At 39.4% G+C, this 21,239-nt stretch overlaps 1 protein-coding gene across 3 annotated transcripts in view; it reads left to right on the forward strand.

Moving 5' to 3' along the window:
- pnocb (prepronociceptin b) overlaps window positions 1-17,748 on the forward strand; it is a 34,851-nt gene extending 17,103 nt beyond the window's left edge. For all 3 annotated transcript variants that reach the window (XM_084737466.1, XM_084737467.1, XM_084737465.1), the window contains 2 exons: window positions 8,420-8,681; window positions 16,794-17,748. In XM_084737466.1, coding sequence (XP_084593592.1) covers window positions 8,544-8,681; window positions 16,794-17,447 — 792 coding nt within the window. In that variant the 5' untranslated portion in view covers window positions 8,420-8,543 and the 3' untranslated portion in view covers window positions 17,448-17,748. The remainder of the gene's footprint in view (window positions 1-8,419; window positions 8,682-16,793) is intronic.
- The last annotated feature ends 3,491 nt before the right edge of the window (window positions 17,749-21,239 follow it).

The following is a 21,239-nucleotide window of genomic DNA, read 5'->3' on the forward strand; positions in this document are numbered from 1 at the left end:
GCATGAAACCAAAAGTCACACTTATGTCACATGACTTACATAACTTTCTAAAAACCACGATCTTCTCCTAAACCTAACCAAGTAGTTTAGGTGCCTAAACCTACCCAAACAGTGACTGTATCATGTTAACGTCATAGTTAATGTTATGTGTTATAAAAGTTTTCTGGCAGCATCTCATACAGACACTAAAGGGTGACTTGTGCATCAGTTTGAGATGCTCAGATGTGTGACAAAGCAGCATCAGTATTTGACGACCTAAGATTAGAATGGATTGATTTGATTTGGATGACAGGGGTGGAGCTGGGGAGGTCGCAGTGGTAGCAACTTGAGAAGTTGCCATAGTAGCAACTCGTCAATCACAAGGTAGCCACACCCTAGAGTATACCCTGCTTTGTCGTCTGTTATACTCTAAATGGGACCATAATTTACAAAATGAACATCATGTTGTATTGAAGAAGACTTTAAACTAGTGATGAAGACTATAAACTCATCAGGAAACTGTTTACTGAGGTCATAAATCAAGTGAGAAGAAGGCTTATTTTCTCATAAGCTTATATGCCTTTTGCAACCAGTGGTGTCTCCCCCTGCTGTTCATTAGGAAGAATGCAGGTTTAAGGCACTTCAACATTGGCTTCACTTCACAGACCTGGAAGGTACATCCACTGCTCTTATGTGTTACAAGTACACTATACAGTATATCTAGAGTGAGAACAATGCCATGAGGGTACATTTTAAAAAATGTCAACCATTGCTGCTTTTATTCTTATTACTCCAAAATTATATTTTTGGAGAAATTAATGATGTTTTATTTACTGTTCCAGTAGTACATAACTTTTTGTTGCTGTATGTTTCCAATAAGATTTACTGTTTTGTAGTAATCACTGTGTTCCCATTTAAAAAAGAATTTTTTGACTGTCATGATCCCAGAATGTTTTCTTTCTTATAGTGATTTTGATTAGAGCACACTTTTGTATTCTGTTCTCAAGAGCATTGAGAAAGCTTCAAATGGATTGTATAGAAATGATGACATATCAAATTTAACATGAGAAAAGAGTCCACAGCTATGTTAGCCACTCAATACTAAGCTTTGAGCTAAATGCTAATGTCAGCATGCTAATGGCTCACAATAACAGCTGTGGTTTGCAGATGTTTAGCAGGTAGTATGTTTACCATCTTCAGTGTTCACCATCTTGGTTTATAATGTGAGCAAGAAACATGAATGTCAGCACCAAATTTGGTGACAATCCATCCAACGTCCAAGACTTTTCATTCAAAACCATAAATGTCAACCTGGAAGAGAAGTTAGAGGATGACATACGTCATTAGGATTGATTTTCTGTGAACCATGAGTCATGTCAGACGTACACAGGTGACACAGGGTCCTGACCAAAAGATAAAAACTCTGACAGTGACGGCCAAGTGCGTCTGCAGTTTTCAAGAACTACACTCTGCTCACCACTTGACTTAAATGCCTCCTTCTTTGATATCATCAGAGTTTATTACAGGTAAAAAATAATGCCTTGTAGCCATCACTGCTCTTCAGTGAGCACGCATCAGTCAATTAAAGGTGCACTCCAGCTTCCAATTGCAAGCAGGAGAGGTCGAGAAATTCTGACTTTAAGTCTCTGGTAAGGGTCGAGCTTTGTGCACTTCCCAAAATGCAACTGGACAGCATCTTCCATTAGATCCCGCCTGCCTCCTGAATTCCCTTATTTCAAAATCCACATGTCCAGTTTGTACGTACCTTGTTTTTATCTCAGGTTTGGGGATGGGTATCATTAGGATTTTATCAATACCAAAAACTGCTTTTTGATATTTATACTTACCTGCCCCCTTAATAATACTACTTAAAGCAATAGTTCACCCAAAAATGAAATTTCACTCAATATCTACTCACCCCTGTGCTGATGTGAGGATGGGTAACACAGCCTGCAAGTGGCCATACTGAGGGGAATATTTAAGCATGTTCAGTGCAGCACAGTCAGAGCAGGGCACTCTCCTGTTAATGGGACGTATTATTGGGTAGTAAAGGGTTAAGTGTGCTGTGCTGCTCGGGGACAAGAGGTGTGCGAACAGATGTGAGTATGTAATAAACATGGAGCAAGTGCAGCTACTTTAACCAATCCTGTGTCAACGAGTTGACCAATACTAATCATTACAACCAGCCCTTTATTACAGCCACTATAAACATCTCGAGGCCGCAGATTGATGAGATTGTAGCCCATTAACACTTAATATCCTTGTCAATTGTTTCTCACTAACAATAATGGCTTCCATTCAGAAGAGAGATGGCAGCAGGCGACGGCATGGTAACTCATTCCCTGAGCCTTCAGAAAGATATAAATTGCTCTCCTGACAATTTATCCAAAGCCATGTGCAGCTAAATAAATCTTTGTTCATCAAACCAGCCTAATTAAAATTAATGTATAAACGCAACATAAGTCATTATGGAAATTTGGTAAGATCATTAGAATTTCTCTGATGAACTGAATTGACCCATAGCTTTTTTAAAAAAATGATGTCTTATGTCTTTAACATTAGATCTGTAGCTCTTCCGTTTTCTTGGATCAAAGTAAATGCTTTTAAAATTATTTTATTATTAAGTTTATAATTATTTGTGTCCATTGTCTAAGTATTGATAACATGCTAGACAGTGGGGGTAGTGGGCAAGTAATGTAATCTGTGTATGCCTCGACACAGTGTGACACTGTTAACACCTCATACTGCAGCAAGCCTAATTGTTGTATTGTAAAATGGAAAAAAAGTTCTAAGACTTTATGTGGATATTTTACTGATAATGTACTGTTGTACCTCTATTCCAGTATCACTGCAGTTCATGAAATGTTACAAATGTAATCAATAGATTTGCCTACATGGACACAAGTTTTCCATTTTCCTGTCGGCAAAACTTTTAAAGAAATAAGGATGAATGTGGTATAAAGAGTGAGAAAGTCTGCAGTGCAGAGGACATGATGAAACACAGGACTTTCACACAGGAGACTGGGGTTCGGTTCCCATCTGAGATCAGCAGTTACCATGTTGATTCTTTGGAGGAAGTTGGTATTTTAATCCAAACCATGATCATTCCTTAAATCTAACCAAGTAGTTTTGGTGCCTAAACCTAACCAAACAGTAGTCAAGTAGTCTGAAACTGTTGGCCTCACCTCAACCAAAGCTATATGTCATCTCCTTTTGATAACTAATGTCCTAACTAATGTTAGATTTTTCACTTCCATTCACATGAGACTCCTCTGAAACAGTTTGAAACGCTCTCTGCGCATTTTGAAAACCTATGGTGTGATGCATACTTAAGTAAGAGCAGAATTACAGACTTGACAAAATACTCACAAAAGAACAAAAAAAAAAAATCAGTAATGTAAGTAGTTGTAATTCATTACTTCCACCCCAGACACAATATGAAATGTTTCTCAGCAAACTTTATTTCATCTTCCGGATGTTGCATAACTGGACCACGGAGTGGAAAACACATATACAATAGTTTGAAAGTTGAGTGTTGAAAAAAAAAATAGAAAATTTGTGTTAGTACCTCAGATGACCTGGTGCTGTCCCCACATTATTTAGCTAAAAGCCTAAATCCCAATATTCTAACATGAACCTCTGAATGTGTGGAGGCAAACAAGTGGCCATCCATTCATTCTCTAATTTTAAAGCTCCTGACAGACACTGCACGACCTCTTTATTAATAATAATTTTGACAAAAAGCTCAAAGTGGCCCAGAATGCCTGTTCATATTAATACACTGTGGAACATTATTAATATGTGAAAGCCACATCTTTGTGCGGTTGCAGCGTGTCCAGTGCCCACACTATCACATACTGTACGCTGTGCTGCTGTACTCATTTGTTCAACTTACTTAGTGAGGACCACTTAAGGGAGAACATAACAATATCAGATGGGCTTAGTCAGCAGGCTAGCAAATGTTCATTGCACAAAACATCCCAGAAGTGCAAACAAACAGGTCCCTCTAATGATTTCCCATAAAGCCATTTATGTTTTTGCAAATGGGCCGCAGTCACACACGACCTACTTCATATGCTATTGACTGCCACTGGTAATGTGGTAAAGTGGAGATGGTCACGGTGTTCTAGTTTTTACTTATTTATTTATTTATTTACTTCAGCGCACCCATCAGTACGACTCCCTCTCTGTGTATTGTCAAAGATTTTCTTTCGCTCTCATCAGTATGACGTCTTCACTGTGGGACTGAGCCGTCTGTCACGAGCTGTGACTTCTGCCGCTCCTCTTCATCAAACCTGTGAAAACATTTCTGAGCGGATTCCATTTGACCAGACGGCGGCTTATGGGGGTCAACAAGACACTGAAAGCGTTTTTCAGCTTTGATGTTACATTACGTCAAGTACAGCCCTTCTTATCATTGAAATGTAGATTCCTTTTCATTTTTTATTATCAGTACATTCATTTTTCAGCTTTTTTATTATACACAAATTTCAAAGCCTATCCACAGATTTATTTTTAATAGCAGTAATGTTCTGTCTTTTTAATTTAGAGTAGGCACTCATCATGTTCTGAACACCACCTACTGTTACTGGTTATTTTTGTGTGAATATTCCTATTATGTTATCATCTCAATAGAAATCATGCCTACACAACTATCCTAACATATTCTTGATCAAAAAGGAATATAAAAAAAATATAAATTAAAGGTAAACTTAGAGGAAACATTCTTCACTTCCTATGTGGATATGCATTCAGTGTCGATGATTGTTTTCAACTGAAGCAATAAATTTCTGATAGCGAGTTATACTAAGTTTAAGTCTCCTTCTCATGGAGCTGTGTCGGCAGTGCCTACATGTACCAGGATGCATTCTGTGTGAGCTAGTGATTACCACACCAGTGTTGCTATGTATCACCACCTTAATAGTCATTACTTTGTTGGCCAAAAATACTCATTTGGCATGAGCCCTGGTTACCCAGAGGCGGAGAAACTAGAAATCCAAGCTGGAATAGCCTGTAGTTCTCCCTTAACACCAATGACATCACTGTGACATCACTGGATGCAGGAAGATCAGCAGATTTTGCAGCAGGAGAAATGAGCTTTCACAGTCAATATAGCAGCACTGAGGAATTTATTACTTCTAATGACTATATTTATCATCAACAGTGACTGGACCTTCACATGAGAAGTTTCCCTTTAAATTTAGCCTCCAAATACTTCCACAGTAAATTCTCATAAACAGTTATATAATGTGCACTACTGCTTCACTTGGGTTTGCAGGTATATAATCTATAGGCTGCACACAGTGTACATGTACAAAAAAGTAATGCTTTATTTCTGAACTAAAATGTATTATAAAGTTTCTTGTAAATGACTAGAATAATCTTCTGCCCTCTACTTTTCTAATTTTCTGCTACAATAGAGACAAAATCCTGATAAAGTTACTCAAGCGTAGTTATTTGTTTAGTGAATAAATTCAAGTAAATATTCAGCCATTATTATTATTATTGGAAACTTTAATGTTTATGTTGAAGTGTATGTTTGTCTGTAGACAAATATATAAATGTTTTCATGTTCAGCCGAGCAGCGGTGCATTGCTGGAAACACTCCCAAGGTTACACAAATAATTAGTTGGAATTAATTATTTGGAAGTGTACCATCTCAACATCGCTACATGTTTTTCCTTTAATTTGCAATTAGTTTTTCTTGGGAACTGTGCTATGCTTTTAAAGTTAAAACAGTGTTACTGACCACCAGGGGAATTGGATTCATTAGATCTAAAACATTTTCCTGCATCCGCTCCTGAAGAGGAGCAAAAAGAACGATAAAGAACAAAGCTTTGCAGAGAGACCATTACTACTCATGAAATGAATTAAATGGTTAGATGCCCCCCCCCCCCAACAAAAACACTATGAGAAAAAGACATCCACATCCCTGAGGCCCAGTGGGTTGGGTGCTGGATTAAAAAAAATCAAAGCATAAAAAGAGAAAACAAGATCCACACATCAAAAGAGCTCCTGTATGAACATTTACTGGCGTGACGTTTCGAGCTATCTGCTCTTCTGCAGACGTTTCGATCTGCTCGAAACGCCACGCCAGTAAATTTTCATATGGGAACTCTTTTGGTGTGCGGATCTTGTTATCTCTTTTTATGCTTCGATGTTTTTTTCACCCATGAATGGGAATGGTTATGTAGGTACTAGATTCAGTCTGTACTTTCATCAGGGATCCAGGTTACTGTAGATATGTTATGGGGAAAGCTCAATTCAAGCTAAAAAGGTGTGGATGTGAAACTATTACTGTTAATGTGTAACTATTGAGAATAATTACTCAAATGTGGGTCCTCGTCCATGGAGGCCACCATGTTACACCGCCATGTTTTTACAGTAGCCCAGAACAGACAAACCAAACACTGGTTCGAGATACAGCCTTTCGCAAGTTTAGTGGCCACCATATGTTCTATATGTGCCTGGAAGGGGAGGGTGAGACAAGCGGTATTCAGTTGGTTGGAGTCTACAACCTCGCTGCTAGATGCCACTAAATCCGACACTCTGATTCTAATAAAGGTGACGATATCAGTGTTGTGTTTACAGCTTTGTTTATGCTGCCCCCAAGTGGCCAAAAAAAATCTGTTCATGCAGATTTAAAGGGGTCCTGTGAGGTTTTCTTAAACAAAGAAACATTTAAATTCATTGTTACATAGCAAAACACAATATGTGTATCCTTAAGATGTAACAAACATGTTGGATGTATTACCTTCATTTCCTGAGTATCTTAAATACAACTTTGTATCGTTTACATCCACATTTTACTGGCTTACAGTCCTCTTTTTCACTGCCTTTGTGGGGAGATTGCTGCATATCTTCACATTTTACCACCACCTGTTGATGGAGGAATAGTGTGACACAAAAACACAAAACACACAATAACAAAATTGTTCAATAAAATGTTTGATAGTTTCACTTAAATGCATTAGCATGAAAGCACATATATATATATATATATTTTTTTTTTGTTGTTGTTGTATGGCAGTATGGCAGTGTTTTTTTTTAAGTCTATTAAGCTGTGTGTGTTTTGATAAATGGTTTAATTCAACATGTGGCAGTTAAACTGAAAATGAAGCTGTTAACTTAAACATTTTTAAAAGTGGGTAATTAAAAGTTATCAATAATTATCAATATTGACTGAAATGAAACATAAATTACAGATAAATTTTTAGTTATATTGCCAGACAGATGATGTAGCTAAATATGGGTCACAATCTTCCTGTGAATGGTAATTTTTGCATATCATTTTTGGTAAAACAAATACAAAAGATGGTGTGATTTTGCCAGGGAGAAGAATATTCCCTCCCATCTGGAGGATCTGATTTGTAGGCCGACCAAAGACAACACTGGTCCATCCTGGTCTTGGTTCATAAACCTGCGGAGGCCATAGCAAATTTTTCTGACAGGGCAGAAGCAATCTATGAGTTTCTGAGTGGCTGCTTTTTCTTTGTTATATCTGTGTTATTGGATGATATAGCGGTGAATGACCTGGTAGATGGGGGTCAGGGAGTCGAGGTCACATACACGCACCTGGTTCAGAGATTTGTTGCTGGAGCCAGAGACACCAGGATCCTGTGGAGTTCAGTCATCCCTCCAGTTATTTTCCGCCAGCTTACACACACATCGTCTTTGAACAAATTTTACAATGTTGGGTGTTAAAAAAAAATCTTCACCTAAATTGTGTTATCTCCCTTGAACTGGGAACACAGACAGTAAAACTCCCTCCTTAAGGCTCATGTATACTTAAAGTTAGACATGCATTTGATACAGATGTGAATACGGATGGAGCCTTCTGTCCGTATTCTGTGTTCATTTCAAAATGTCCATCCATCAGTTTTTCAAAGTCCAAGGTGATGTTTTTAAATGTCTCATCTAAAATCCACAGATATTCAGTTTAATATGGTAATATAATAATATATTAATATGGCAAGTGGGCAATCCTTATTGTTGAACCTTGCATGGAAGTATGTGAAACAGATGAATCTATTTTTGTACGTAAAGGGGGCATAAATGAGCTTTTATCTCCCATCTGGCCAAATAACATTGCTGCTACTTTATCCCTTTACCAATTGGCTTTTTTGATACAGGGCATGACCCATGATGAACCTGATCTCTTTGAGGGCAGATCTACTCATATAACCTCTAACTCCTGCTGTATGATTTCCATCTGCGATCCGACAGTCCAGCCTGGAGTGGACTGGAAAATACCCATTTTCTCATTTATCGCCTCAGGTTGTACTCTCTCTCCATCCCACCCACATTGTCCATCTCCTGGTGTTAGCTCGACGCTCTCCCACCACCGACGCTTTTACTGACCGCCCAAACCCTCCTAATGATCCCTATGAATTAGAATTGACGCAATGTTCATGTCACTCTGTCTGCTTTCTCCCTGCAGGCTGGTACCAGTATCCCGTGAGGCTCTACCTCCCTGCACCTCCAGCTGTTGACCCTTGTTTCAGACTCTTCTCTTCTACCTGCTGGGCTCCCGTTTGTCCCTGTCTGCCTGGCTGTGCTGAGCGATGAAGATCCCTCTGTGGTACCTGGTGGTGCTGCTGGCGTGTCTGTTCGCCCCTGGACGCAGTGACTGCCAGGGGGAGTGTGTGGCCTGCGGTCTGCTCCTGCAGCAGCAGCAGCTGCAGCAAGCCTTCAACACCATGGTGAGTACGCTATGTGTGTGTGTGTGACTGTTTAGTTGACGTGAGTCACTGTTGATAAGAGCGTCCGCTAAATGCCTTGTCAACACTGTAGTGTGTGCGTCTGTGTGGGTACAGCTGCACCGAGCCCTCAACACCCTGATTGAGGTGTGTTTGTGTTTGTGATTGTCTGAGTAAGTTATTTTCAATCATGATAACGGCTTCTGCGTAATGCATTGTGTACAGATTGATAGTGCTGTGTGCACTTTGTTTGACTGTGTATCTGGGAGTTAACATGGAGGAGGAGGGCAGTGTGATTTATTTCCAAGCAGTCAAATGTTTTTATTTATCATTTTTTATTTTTTATCCAGTAACTTGACTTGAAAAATTAATAATGACCAAAAATTATACAAAACCACAGTAGCACTTTCAATAAAGATCACATCTATAGTGTGTTATGAGGGCATTCATGGTGAAATATAATGCACTCATAATGTTTTATGACTGCCATCATAAAGACACATTATAATTTCTGATTAACTACAGTTTGTGTGTCAACAGTCATAAAGTACTAAAGATATGACTTAATTACAGGAATCGCTGGTAACACTTTATATGAAGACCACAGAATTAAAACATTAAAAACGAGACTTATAAGGAATTATGAGTTCAAATGTCTTATGGATGTTCTTGACTAATTATAAATTAGAGGTTGACTGATGGGGCTTATTATAAATTATGATAACCTACACTCACCTCAACAATCAACTTTTGTAACTCATAGTATGGTGTAGTAGTCACTCTATACGTTAAAGGAGAAATCTGTGATATATTTACTGTCATAAATCATATAATGACCATGATATGTCATTAGATATTCAAGAAACATGGTAAGGTGAAATACTCGCTTTGCTGACATCAACACTACAGCTGCGGTGTCCTTCTGTGAAAAGTCTATTCCGGCCTGTGACTTTTATTTCAATTAAAGTTCAAATTATGTAGAACGTTCACCAAAGGAGTCATAAGAAATCCTTAATAGTCTTGTAGAAGGCATAGATGTATAAAAATGCTTACATTGAGAAGTATAGTCTGCACTCCACTGTGTATATTTTCAAAGCAGTTGGCTTTTCTTTTTCAGGTTAACAGGTTTAGTTTTACTTTACAGACAACCGGCAGCTGACCAACTTACAGTGGAGGACTCTTTGTTGCTTGTTGTCAAATTTCAGTGTTGTGCTCGTCTGCCAGAGCTTCCTTGGCTCTGGGGAGGAGGAGACGGGGTGAACAACTTGCTTCAACTATAGATTAAATATTAAATAGGACTTAAAGCGATTTAATATACAGTCTATGGCTCCAACTCGCTATTTGGACTATTATATTCATTTTTACATGATCAGTTGTTACATATTGCTCCTTTAAGTAAAGTGAAATACATATAATGCATCTGTAATAATACATGCTACATCATAACATTTCACAGTGTGTAGGATTAAGTGGCATTTAACTGTGAGTTTACAGATTGCAAACACCTCGTGTCACTCTCTCCTTCCAAGTGTGCAGGAAAACCTACCGTGTCCACATAACTTGATATAAAGGGCTCATTCTAAGGCAATGAAACCACAACGATTTTTATTTTCAATTGATCATACACTAATGAAAACATACTGATGTTTATTGTATTTAATTTCTACCATATTCTGCCAATAGATCCCTGTAAATCTTACACACTGGACCTTTACTTCAGTTACACTCGGCTGCATTCAGTTATTAATGGTTTGTCTGAGCACGTTGACCCACTGCTTTTGTCCCATAGGGAAACTAAACCTTAATAAAATGTCACAGGTTTTATACTTTGAGTTAAAATTCCTAAAAATATTTTACTTGTAATTCTCTGCTTTTTGGCATTTTACATAATAATCATTTAAACTGGCCAAACACTGTATGATTTGACCTGAGTTTTGAGGCATAATACTCATTTTAGTGTTGGACCAAACTTCTGCTTTGTTAGCGTTTGCCATGCAGTGTACTGGGGTTAGCAAGGGCCAGTCAGCTGCTCCCAAATGGCCATCAGACATTCGGATTCATTTCTGATATGTCAGAAATTTTTGTCAGCTGTTGTCTCCTGCACAGCAGAGCCAAGATTCATTTTCCCAAGGTCAGTGTCTTTTTTCTCATTGGACCTGTGCAAACTGGTAAAGTGTCTGAAACTGCCATGGCAACACAACGCATCAAGTGGACGGAAAAGACAGACAGTAAAACGTAGCCAGCTAACCCCCAATTATCTTTAAGTTTTAACACAGAAGAGGGCACAGATGACAACGCAGTGTGTTTCTGCCTCTTTAGCATTGTTGCTTGCAAAAAAAAACTACCTGCCTTGGAGCTTTCAAACAAATCTTTATTTACAACTGTCAAAGGTCAGAACAGTCCGCAGGGCAGATGATCCATTTTATTTTATTTACACACACATGCAGGTTGTGGTTTGATGATCAGACTGCGCAGTGTGAGCACATGAATTTTGCTATGAATGCCCTCATAACACATGTGGCCTTCATAGACAGTGTAACCAGCAATTCTTTTAGTAACTTACACCTGTTGCATAGTGATTATTAGTTCAGATGGAGGAAGAAAACTATCAAACAGTCTGTAAATGTAAAGCTGTTTTTTTTAAGTTCCTCAACTGTTAGCATTTTGGAGATACATGGTTTCAACCACACAAAACTGCTATTGTTTCTGTGTCATGGTGAAGTGGGATTATTTGCATGTGTAAGTATCTCCAGCACTTGTGCAGTGCTTCGTGACCAACATGAAGACAGCAGCCTCTGCACTGACAGAATGCGATTGCTCTCCCAACTCAAAACCAAAACTTGACTGCAGCACACAATCTCATTTTCAAACAGTGTGAGACACGTCAGCGGGTAAAAATAGTCCGTGGGCGTCCATGAATAGCTTGCAGGACGGCTAATTTAGCTGATAATGATGCAGAGAAAGACAGCTGGGACCTTTTTGGGGAGTTGTAATAGAACTCTGTAATTGACTGCTGCTCAGTATCATCAGCCGCGGCTTACACTGGTGACTGACACATTTTATCAGTTCCTCATTGTGTTAGCCGCTTTCCCATTGAGCCACAGATGGAATCCGCTGAGCAATTCCATTGTTTCCCACTCCAGACTGAGAGAGTGTGTGTGAAGCCGCCGGTGTTTGTTATAATGTCAGGACCCACTGATTTATTAGTGTAGACACCTGCACACTTGTGAGCACAGCCATACACACAACCAGATGCACACACACAAGCGTTTCATACTATCATCCTCTCCACTGACTGCATTCATTATGTAATGCTAATCTTAAAGGTAAATGCCAGCTTTTGTTTACACTTGTGCTAATTATCTGTGCTACAGCTGTTACTTACATCATTCTGGGCACTTTCCAAATACTGTTGTTTGTGCTTCATATAGAAAGATTCTTAGATTTTGTAGAGACAAACACACCTCACAGACCGGTGCACAAAACAGCAAACTTTAGTGACTTTAGATTCAAGTTTATTGTCATTGCAACCAGTAAGTACCAGTACAATAAAATAGAGTCTAACCACATGGTGTGACCAGTAACATACAGAATGAACAATAGATTAGTTAAGCACTGTATTGACAAAAAGAAGAGATGTAACTGTGATACGAAATAAGGCTCTGCGATATAACCAAAATATCATATTGGCACATATTTAGGTCATTTCATATCCAGATAACAGCACATTTTCTGTAAATTTAGGCTATATAAAACATGAACACCGTGTCAGACTTTTCATGCCCAAACCACATCGATATACAAGCTCCCCTTGTCTGGTCAGAGTCCTTCTCCTGCTCTGAATTACCCGATTCTGTATCGCCTCCGTGTCTCCTTCATGTTTGTCTGTGTTACCTTCATACAAATTTCCTGCGTGCAGCTGTGCAGTGCAGAGGAAAGCAAAGCATCATCCAAATAACAAAAAATACTGAGGCAGAGTGTGATATGTCACACAGAACTAAACAATAAAGGATTTTATGAAAGCATCTTTATATCATCACATGGTATCACCATATTACACAGCCCTAATACAAAACAAACAAAACAATATACAGAAAGTAAAGCAGCTGTGGAATGTACATGTATGAATAGAACCTAATAGATAGTGTGTACAGTAGAATGGATCTGGTTCTTTTATGTATAGAACCAGCCTGAGCATTTTGTGGGTTCTACACAATATTCAACCACCTCTGGTCTGGCTTTAGTTGTGCTTTAAGGGGTTCCAGCAAAGCTTTGAAGTGTTTGATTGTGATAAAGGTTGATAGACATTCAAACACTAATTATTAGGTCTGTGACAGGAGGCAAACTCAAGTCTCCTGCATGAAAATCAGACATGCTAACACCAGTCCACCAACCTGACCTCCATAACCTTTGTTGCTACTAGGGTGGGCATCTTGTTTTGTTTTTATTGATTCTGGTGCTAAAATGATTTTTTAAATCCGTATAGGTGCCTAAACGGTGGTTGAAGCAATGCTTTAAAAAAGGCACACAAAATGATGGTCAGCAGCATTAAAGCATGTCTTTTTTCATTGCCAAAGCAAATTTGGACTTGAAATTGAACTCTTTGAGGGTCTACAGTAGAGAGGGTGCACACTGTACGGACTGTAAAGCCCCATGAAGCAAACTATGATTTGTGATACTGGGCTATATGAATAAAATTTGATTTGACTTGACAGAGGGAGCAAAAAAATACAACTGAAGGAGCAAACCTGCTTAAGAGCCCTTGTGGCACCAGGCCTGTACTCACACATTGTCATGTCATGAAAACCAAGTTATCACCGTTTACCATCAGTGTTTCCTTTGGTTTTAATCCTTAAATGTGTGTCAGTGTGATTAGACATACTTTTGGTTTTAGTCACATCAAAGGATCCAAGATGGTTTTGTTCTCTTTGATAGGACGATGGTAGATAACATGCTGGAGTTAGATTTCAAGGGTGAACCTTACCACCCCTGTTCTGTCACTCACCCTATACCCCTATACCTATTTTTAAGTGACTTTATTTGACGGATCAGAGGACCTGAAGGGCAAAGAAATGGTACAACCCTAATTCTGGTGCCAACCCTGAACCATCCTCCTCTGACAAAATAAAGCCTTTGAAGCATCGTCACTGTGGGGGACTTATGGAAGACCAGTCCTCGCAAGTGTATAAATCTTTGACTGCGTGCACGCACACACTTACACACACTCACACACATCTCCTCTCACTCATAAACTCCTTTAGATTGCTCCATTGATCTGACGTGGAGAATCCCCTGGTGTGCTCATTTCATTTACGACGGATAATTAATTTCCGTTGATAGATTCACAGCGGAACTCCCTCTTCTCTCATTCCTTTGATGCGAGCAGGTTTTCCGATAACAATGCAATTTATCTCATTTGAGCGAGATTTGACGAGTAAATGGGATTTGCCTCTTACCTCAAACTGAAATTTAACTCAGAGGGCTCGGGAGTTTGAAGAAAGGGGAGAAAGGAGAGATGTGTATGTATAAATCTCTATAGCGTGGCAGCTGGAGCCTATTTTCAAATGTATTTACTCTGAAGGAAAATTAATGTACTGTGGCTTTCCACATTTGAGGGTGTAAATGATAAATTCAGCCTAATTTTGAGGTTAAATGTTAGAGAGAAATTATTTCCAGGCAGCCTAAAATAAACTCGCTGCTGCAGTTTAAGGATTTTGACCAAAGAAAATGAAAAAACAACAAGAACTGACTTGAATGATTTTTATTATCATCATAAAAAAAAAGCATTGCAATGTTCTTCATGTGTCCTTCCCTCCATACCGGGAACGTTCAGGTGTTCAGGCATGAAGCCAAACTGTCAGGTGTGATGATAATAAGACAGGAAGGTCATTAAATGATTCAGCACTGACAATGTTCTTTCTATAAAAAGTTCAATTGCAAAACTCTCTATATACCATTTTCAGAGTAAAAATATCAGAAGTTGAAGAGCCAATCAGAAAAAGATTGGACATAATTTACCTGCTGTCCTTCAAACTGATTTTTAATTTCTTCCAATTATGTGCTGTCAGTCACTTTGCAGAAGTAGATGTCACTTTATGAAATGATGGACATCTCATATTAGCACATAACTTTCCATATACGCTGAACACAGCAGGAGCAGGGCCCATTAACTCCCATGACACATGAGACATCGAGGTCAAGACACTGCTTTCTCAGCCTCTGTCTGGCTGTACGGCAGAGCGATAACACTCTTCCTGTTCACCTGCCACCGCCATAAATGAGACGCTGACCATGGACGATACAAAGGTCTTTTATGAACACGATCAGCCTGGTATATAAATAACTAAATATAAATAAGCACAGTTTGCATCTGTTCTTTCCTTTTTTGCTTTTTGTAAGATTTCGTAAGAGTTTTTACCCTCACCAGTCCTCACTGAATGACTGATTACTGATGAGACAATATGCACATGAGAAGATCTTTAAAGCTGCACTGGATCACTATCACATATAATGCGAGAAGTTTTTACATTTTAACAAGATTAATAGTGTATTGCTCTAACAAGAAATTTGTTGTTATCTGTAGGACTGTGCATTGGCAGGATTTAGCAATACGATACATATCACGATACGGAGGTTACGATTCAATATATTGCGATATATTGTGAACTGTAAGCAATTTAAATTATTGGTATTTTTAAACTAATTTTAGGAAACCTGTCATATTATAAAGAACACACCACCATATGCATAAAATCTTTCCTTTTAGAACTTTTTATGCAATCAGAACTCCTGTAGCTCATAGTCAACAGACAACCCCACGGAGAATTAAAAAAAGACATCTCTCCAGTTCCCCTCAGCTCTACACAGCATTTTTACATCTTTCAGCGTATTGGTTTGGTTTTTTGGCCAGCAGCTTTTGTTCAGTCTCGCCAAACTCATCGACTCCATTTCCAGTCGCAATAGGCAGCAGTTTTCACACAAAAAAAGCTCAGCTAAACCTGACATGCTCAGCACCTAAACACCAACCCAACTTAGCGACTAGCTAGGAATCTTCGTGGAGCAATTAGCAGCTATAGAGCCAGTTACAGTTTCAAGAACTGGTGAACAGAGCTAAAAGCAGAGCACTTATTGGACTTACATTCATCAAGGGCCAGAAACATGAATCCTGTTAATGTTGCTATGTGTCTGCTGGATGCGTAAACGGGTTAACTAACTTGCTAACAGGTTAGCCATGTCAACTTTACAAGGCTGTTATGTGTCAAATATACAGTGAGTATAGTTTTGACTTTGTTGTTGAGTTGAGTGGCCATGAAGAAAGCTTAGTAATGAAGCTTTTAGCACATTTAACTAGGAGAACAATAATGCTGACAATACTTATGTGGCTCCTAGCATACAGCTGCAAACATGCTACTGTTAGCATCAATATTTTTGAAGGTAAAACCTGACAGATAGTGATCGAATCTGATAATTATCACATAGGCCCTACAGTGCTGCACCGCTGTGGTAATGTAAGCAGTATCTTGGTCATCAGTAACATCTAGAAGAATGTAATTATGATCCCAGTGGGGATATTTCAGTTTCCAATCATAAACAGCATGTAAATTCCCCTGATATCTCACTGCTTGGGTGCCTCCTTTTTGCTGTGTGCTTTCCGTCTGATATAGTTTATCCAATCTCCTGTAACATGAGTCTTTTTAGGATTCTGTCATGGATTTATGCATCTAAGGAATCAAAAATTATGTGTTTTTGGCAAGTCAGGCGTTTCAAGCCTCATTCATTTGTTTGCTATGACCAATGTCTGTTTGTAAGGCCTTCATGTTGCTGCCTGTGTGGATTTAACTCTTCAAATTATGTCTCCTATTGTGTTGCCATAATGAAAAACAGACCCAATACTCTCAAATTAAACACCAAGTTGCTCAGCAGTGTAACTGAGAGTAAGAGTGGATAAGTCTATTGATCTTCAAATGCTTCTCAGGTAGTCGCTGTCATGGCTACAAACTGCCTCAACATCTCCAAAATTAAGCGCAAGTCAAAGGATTTTGACCAGAATTTGGAATTTGGGGTCCTATGTTGGATTAATAAGTTAAACCCCCCCCCCTTTCTTCTCCTCTGCAGGTGTGTTTGTTGGAGTGTGAGGGTCACGTCTCCTCTTCGCTCACATGGGAGGTGTGTAAACGTGCCGTGAAGCTGCCGCACCACCCTACACTCTCTGAGGGTGGCGCTCTGTCCAAGAGAACAGGAGAGGGGCTGGAGCTGACCTCTCTCGACCTCAACTCAGACAGTGAACTGCTGAAGTCTGCAGCCGCAGAGCGCTTCCAGGAGGGGGACCGGGATGAGACGCCCTTTGAGCAGCGCAGTGTCCAGTATGACTCATCACTGCTGGAGTCCTCTGAGGAGGGGGAGGGCCTGCAGGGTCTGGATCTGAGTCTGCCCGACGAGGAGAGGCAGCCGAGGGAGGAGAGGAACGTGGAGGGTGACAGCCAGCTAGAGGGGAACGAGGACGACACCTCAGAGGCCGTCGCCTTATCCAAACGCTTTGGCGGCTTTCAGAGGGGGCGCCATGGATACAGGAAGCTGATTGGCTCCCCTATAAGGCCCTTACAAAAGCGCTACGGCGGCTTCATAGGCGTCCGGAAATCTGCCCGGAAGTGGAACAGTCAGAAACGGGTGAACCAGCTGCTCAGGCAGTACCTGGGCATGAGGAGCAGCCGCAGCGGCAGGTTCAACAACATCCCTGTAACTCGGGTCTGGAGGCAAAACAAACTGTAACATGTTTCTGTTGCTCTCACAGAATCCTGCCCCAGGTACCTCAGCCAATCATGTTTTCAGCAGCTCACTCCAGTCGTCATCAGAAGAACAGACTCCGCCATCTCGCTGCACCTCTCTTTGTGTCTCTAAGTAACAAGGAATGTTTTGACCGTGATGTCCTTCTTATCAAGCATATTTACATGCCATTCTGTGAAATAAAAGAATTAGAGAAGTGCAATTGAATATATTTTTGTGTGTTGGTATAATAAAAAGGGGCCAAATGAGATTTGAAAACTGGTGAGAACTGAAGGTGTGACTTTCATGCATGCTTCAGCTGCTGTTTTGCACTCTGTAGGTTATGAGAGCTGTGATGTCCAGCTCTCATAAAATTGACTTTCTGCATAGGTTTCCCCTTTTTAGTAGCATTTTGTAGATTTGGGACATAACAAATCCTTTACAAATGTTTGCCTTCAACTAATTGTCAATATTCCCACATGTCAGAACAGAAACGCACAGAAGAATCAAACCAGCGCTGTGCTTTCAAGATGGTTCAATCAGCTGTAAATATGGTGAGACAGTGGGAGTGCTGAAGCACAAATTGTTAATTACTGGTATAGGAATCTCATTTTCTGCTTAAATAACTTAATTAATTAAACAGTGGATGTCAAATTAGTTTTCTGAACTTTGAGACTCACCAAAACTGCACCTCTCTTTAAAAAAAAATCCTTCCCATCGCTTCATTATGAGTATTGATAAAAGAAAATCTTTGCCTCTCTGTTGTATTCTAATTCTGGCCATTAAGCAAAGTTATTAATGTAAGACTGTGCAAGTTTCTGTTGAGGAAATGAGCAGCAGGTTGGCAGGTTCTCCACTCGGCTCCTTTCAGTGGAACAATACTGGAACAACACTGCCCTCTAGTGTTTGAGGAAGAAACACATCATTGGATCCTGATTTGGGATTAGTTTTGCCATGTCCTCAGTAAAGTTATTGGATTAGATTTTGTTTTTCTGCAAGGGGGACAAACACACAAGTATGCTTAATTTATGGCTGACACATACCTGTCATCCACACTCAAACTAAAAGATCACAAAATTCCCACGAGAAAGAGAAACCCAGTGTCTATTAACCCTCATTCTCAGAGTCTTAGTGGTGTCCAATAATTCATCAAACATGCCAGTCATCTAAGGACCTGTACACAAAGTATCCTGTTGAGAAGGAGGGCTGACTGACTGACTCACTTTTTGTGAAAGTAAAGCCCTTTGCAGCATTAGTTCTATTTTTTTTGGACCCTCCCACTGACTTGAACTGAAATAAACCCCTATAACACCCTCCCCCCAATATCTTAGAAAATATGACTGAATTGGTAGAGTTCATTTCACTATAAACATCAGGACATTTAGGTATACCAATATTTAAACATAATTTGAGAGTATAATATTTATTATTTTAATATAGCCATTAAATTAGAAGTGGAATTATACATGACCACATTTTTGACAAATAACACATTGCTGAATATATAGTTTTTTAGGGAGGGGCATCATGACATGACAAGACATGAAAAAGTTTTGGCGTGTGAAAATGTATTTTTTTGTGAAGATTGAATGTTATAAAAAAAAAAGCTGAAAAATAATCGTGGGAAAACTTTTCCCCACATTTTTCACAGATTACAAAATAAAATAAAATAAGGAATTAGAAAAGATTACCCTGGCAAAACTTATAAAAAAATCACCTGCTCTCAAGTCATAAACACAGGAGAGAAAACTGTTTAGATTAGACTTAAGAAACTTGGCCATCAGATTTTTTTTCTTACTGCCACCGAGCTTCTGTACAAATACATAAAAATGTATGACATAAAATAATTATTAATATTTGCAGTGAAAGTAGCAAAACAAAACACTTCTCATTCCCACCCCCCTCCCTTGCCCTCTCATAACTTTCATACAGTCCCTAACTTACCCTGCAACTTTAGAAATGAGGAAGTAATAATTTAAAGTGTTGCTAAGGCGGATTCTCAGGAGAAACTAATCCCCAGTCAGTCCTCAAACGTGACTCCACCTGGGGCTTTCTGCAGAGCTCTTCATGCCACTTCAGTCCAATATTGTACTTAAGTGCAGGAAGCTGGAAAACTGGCAGGGCCGTTGGGTGTGTATCACACTGTAGGATGGGAAAGGAAGTCTAAATGACACCAGCCCTGAAAAGCACCATCTTAATGTACCATTTGAGAGCAATGAACTGTGCATGTCGACTGTGGTCTTTATTACACAGAATAAGATGTTTCTGCTTGGGTGAAAAAAATATTTGTTTTGCCATCAAGATATTTTCCGTCACATCCACTCTTTTGCATCTTAATAGTGTTTACTAGTGTTTGATTACGAGATGTAATATGTATGCATATGAGTGCGTGGGTGGTTGCAGAGAGTGTGAGTGTGCACGTGCATGTGTGTGTGTGTGCGTTTCCCTGTCAGTTCGACACAAAAAAAAAATGGAATTTGTGAATACAGTGTACATTTCAGACCACATTTCTAGCATACCATTGTTCTGAGTCTTCATACAAAATGTGTATAGAGAAAACGACAATAAAATAGTTTGCTATTTCTTTTGTGGACTGTCATGCAGAAGAAAACGAGCGCAAACTTGCAATAGGTGTGACCACTTATGCATTCAAATACACACACACACACACACACACACACACACACACACACACACACACACACACACACACACACACACACACACACAGCCACATGACCTCTGTTGCTAAAGTATAAGGGGTGGGATTAAGGGGCCAATGTTGTACTTAAGTACAGGAAACTGGTTTAAAAAAAAATCTATTACGACGCCTCCTTTTACGCGTTGGCATGAACAGTAAATTTGGAAGTTATGCGCCACACCCACCTTCAGCTAACTGACTCCCGTCCCACCCTGTATTGCCCTATGCACCAATTACATTCCTTTAAATTACATTGTTGAAAAGAAAATTACATTTTGAAGATGGTTAAAAGATGATGATAGGGCACCTTTAAAAGTGACAGATATGTTAGCAAAATGCTAGCTAACTGGCTAAGTAACAACTGATGTAGATCAGTGGTTCTCAGACTTTTTCTGCCCGAGGCATACTAAATGGCAAAACAAAATCTCAAGGCACATGTACATATGAATACATATACATGCTAAATACCCTCTATAGTGAATCAGAGGAAGACTTCCAGTGGCGCGGGTGAGGAAAATCAATCAGGGCCCTTGATGTGTCCCGCCATCTGGGAACTACGCAAACAGTAAATATGGGTTTGCTTTGATGGGAGGTATTATAAAAGATCTTTTTGGGGGTATGGAATTTGTCTCTGTACTGGAAAATGAGTGTGTACGAAGTACTGATAAAGTAATCTAAAATTTACTTGATAAATTTTGTATAGTTATATAGTTGTATATTGCAATATGGAAAATGTATGGTTGCCAAGGCACAGCACCATGCCATGGCACACCATTGGGGAACCACTGATGTAGGTTACCTAGCTAGTTAGCTAACTAATTTACTTCAATCTAGCTAGTTAGCTAGCATTTTGCTAACATTAGCTAACTTGAGATGTGACTATATGTAACTTTTACAGGTTCCCCACCTACATCTTTTAGCATATCTAAGTACACACACACCTGACGTCCATGCCAAATCTCAGGATCACTGGGTGAAAAAAGAGGCTGCCAAAGCGTGGGAAAACTTTGTTGACCGACCAATCGACTGACCTGCCGACAGAGCAACCTAAAGACTTGCGTGTCGATGCTAAAAAAAAAAAAAAGAATGACAAATGC

Source organism: Lutjanus erythropterus, chromosome 15 (assembly GCF_056507025.1).
Source record: "Lutjanus erythropterus isolate fLutEry1 chromosome 15, fLutEry1.hap2, whole genome shotgun sequence".
In the NCBI taxonomy this organism is placed as follows: domain Eukaryota; kingdom Metazoa; phylum Chordata; class Actinopteri; order Lutjaniformes; family Lutjanidae; genus Lutjanus; species Lutjanus erythropterus.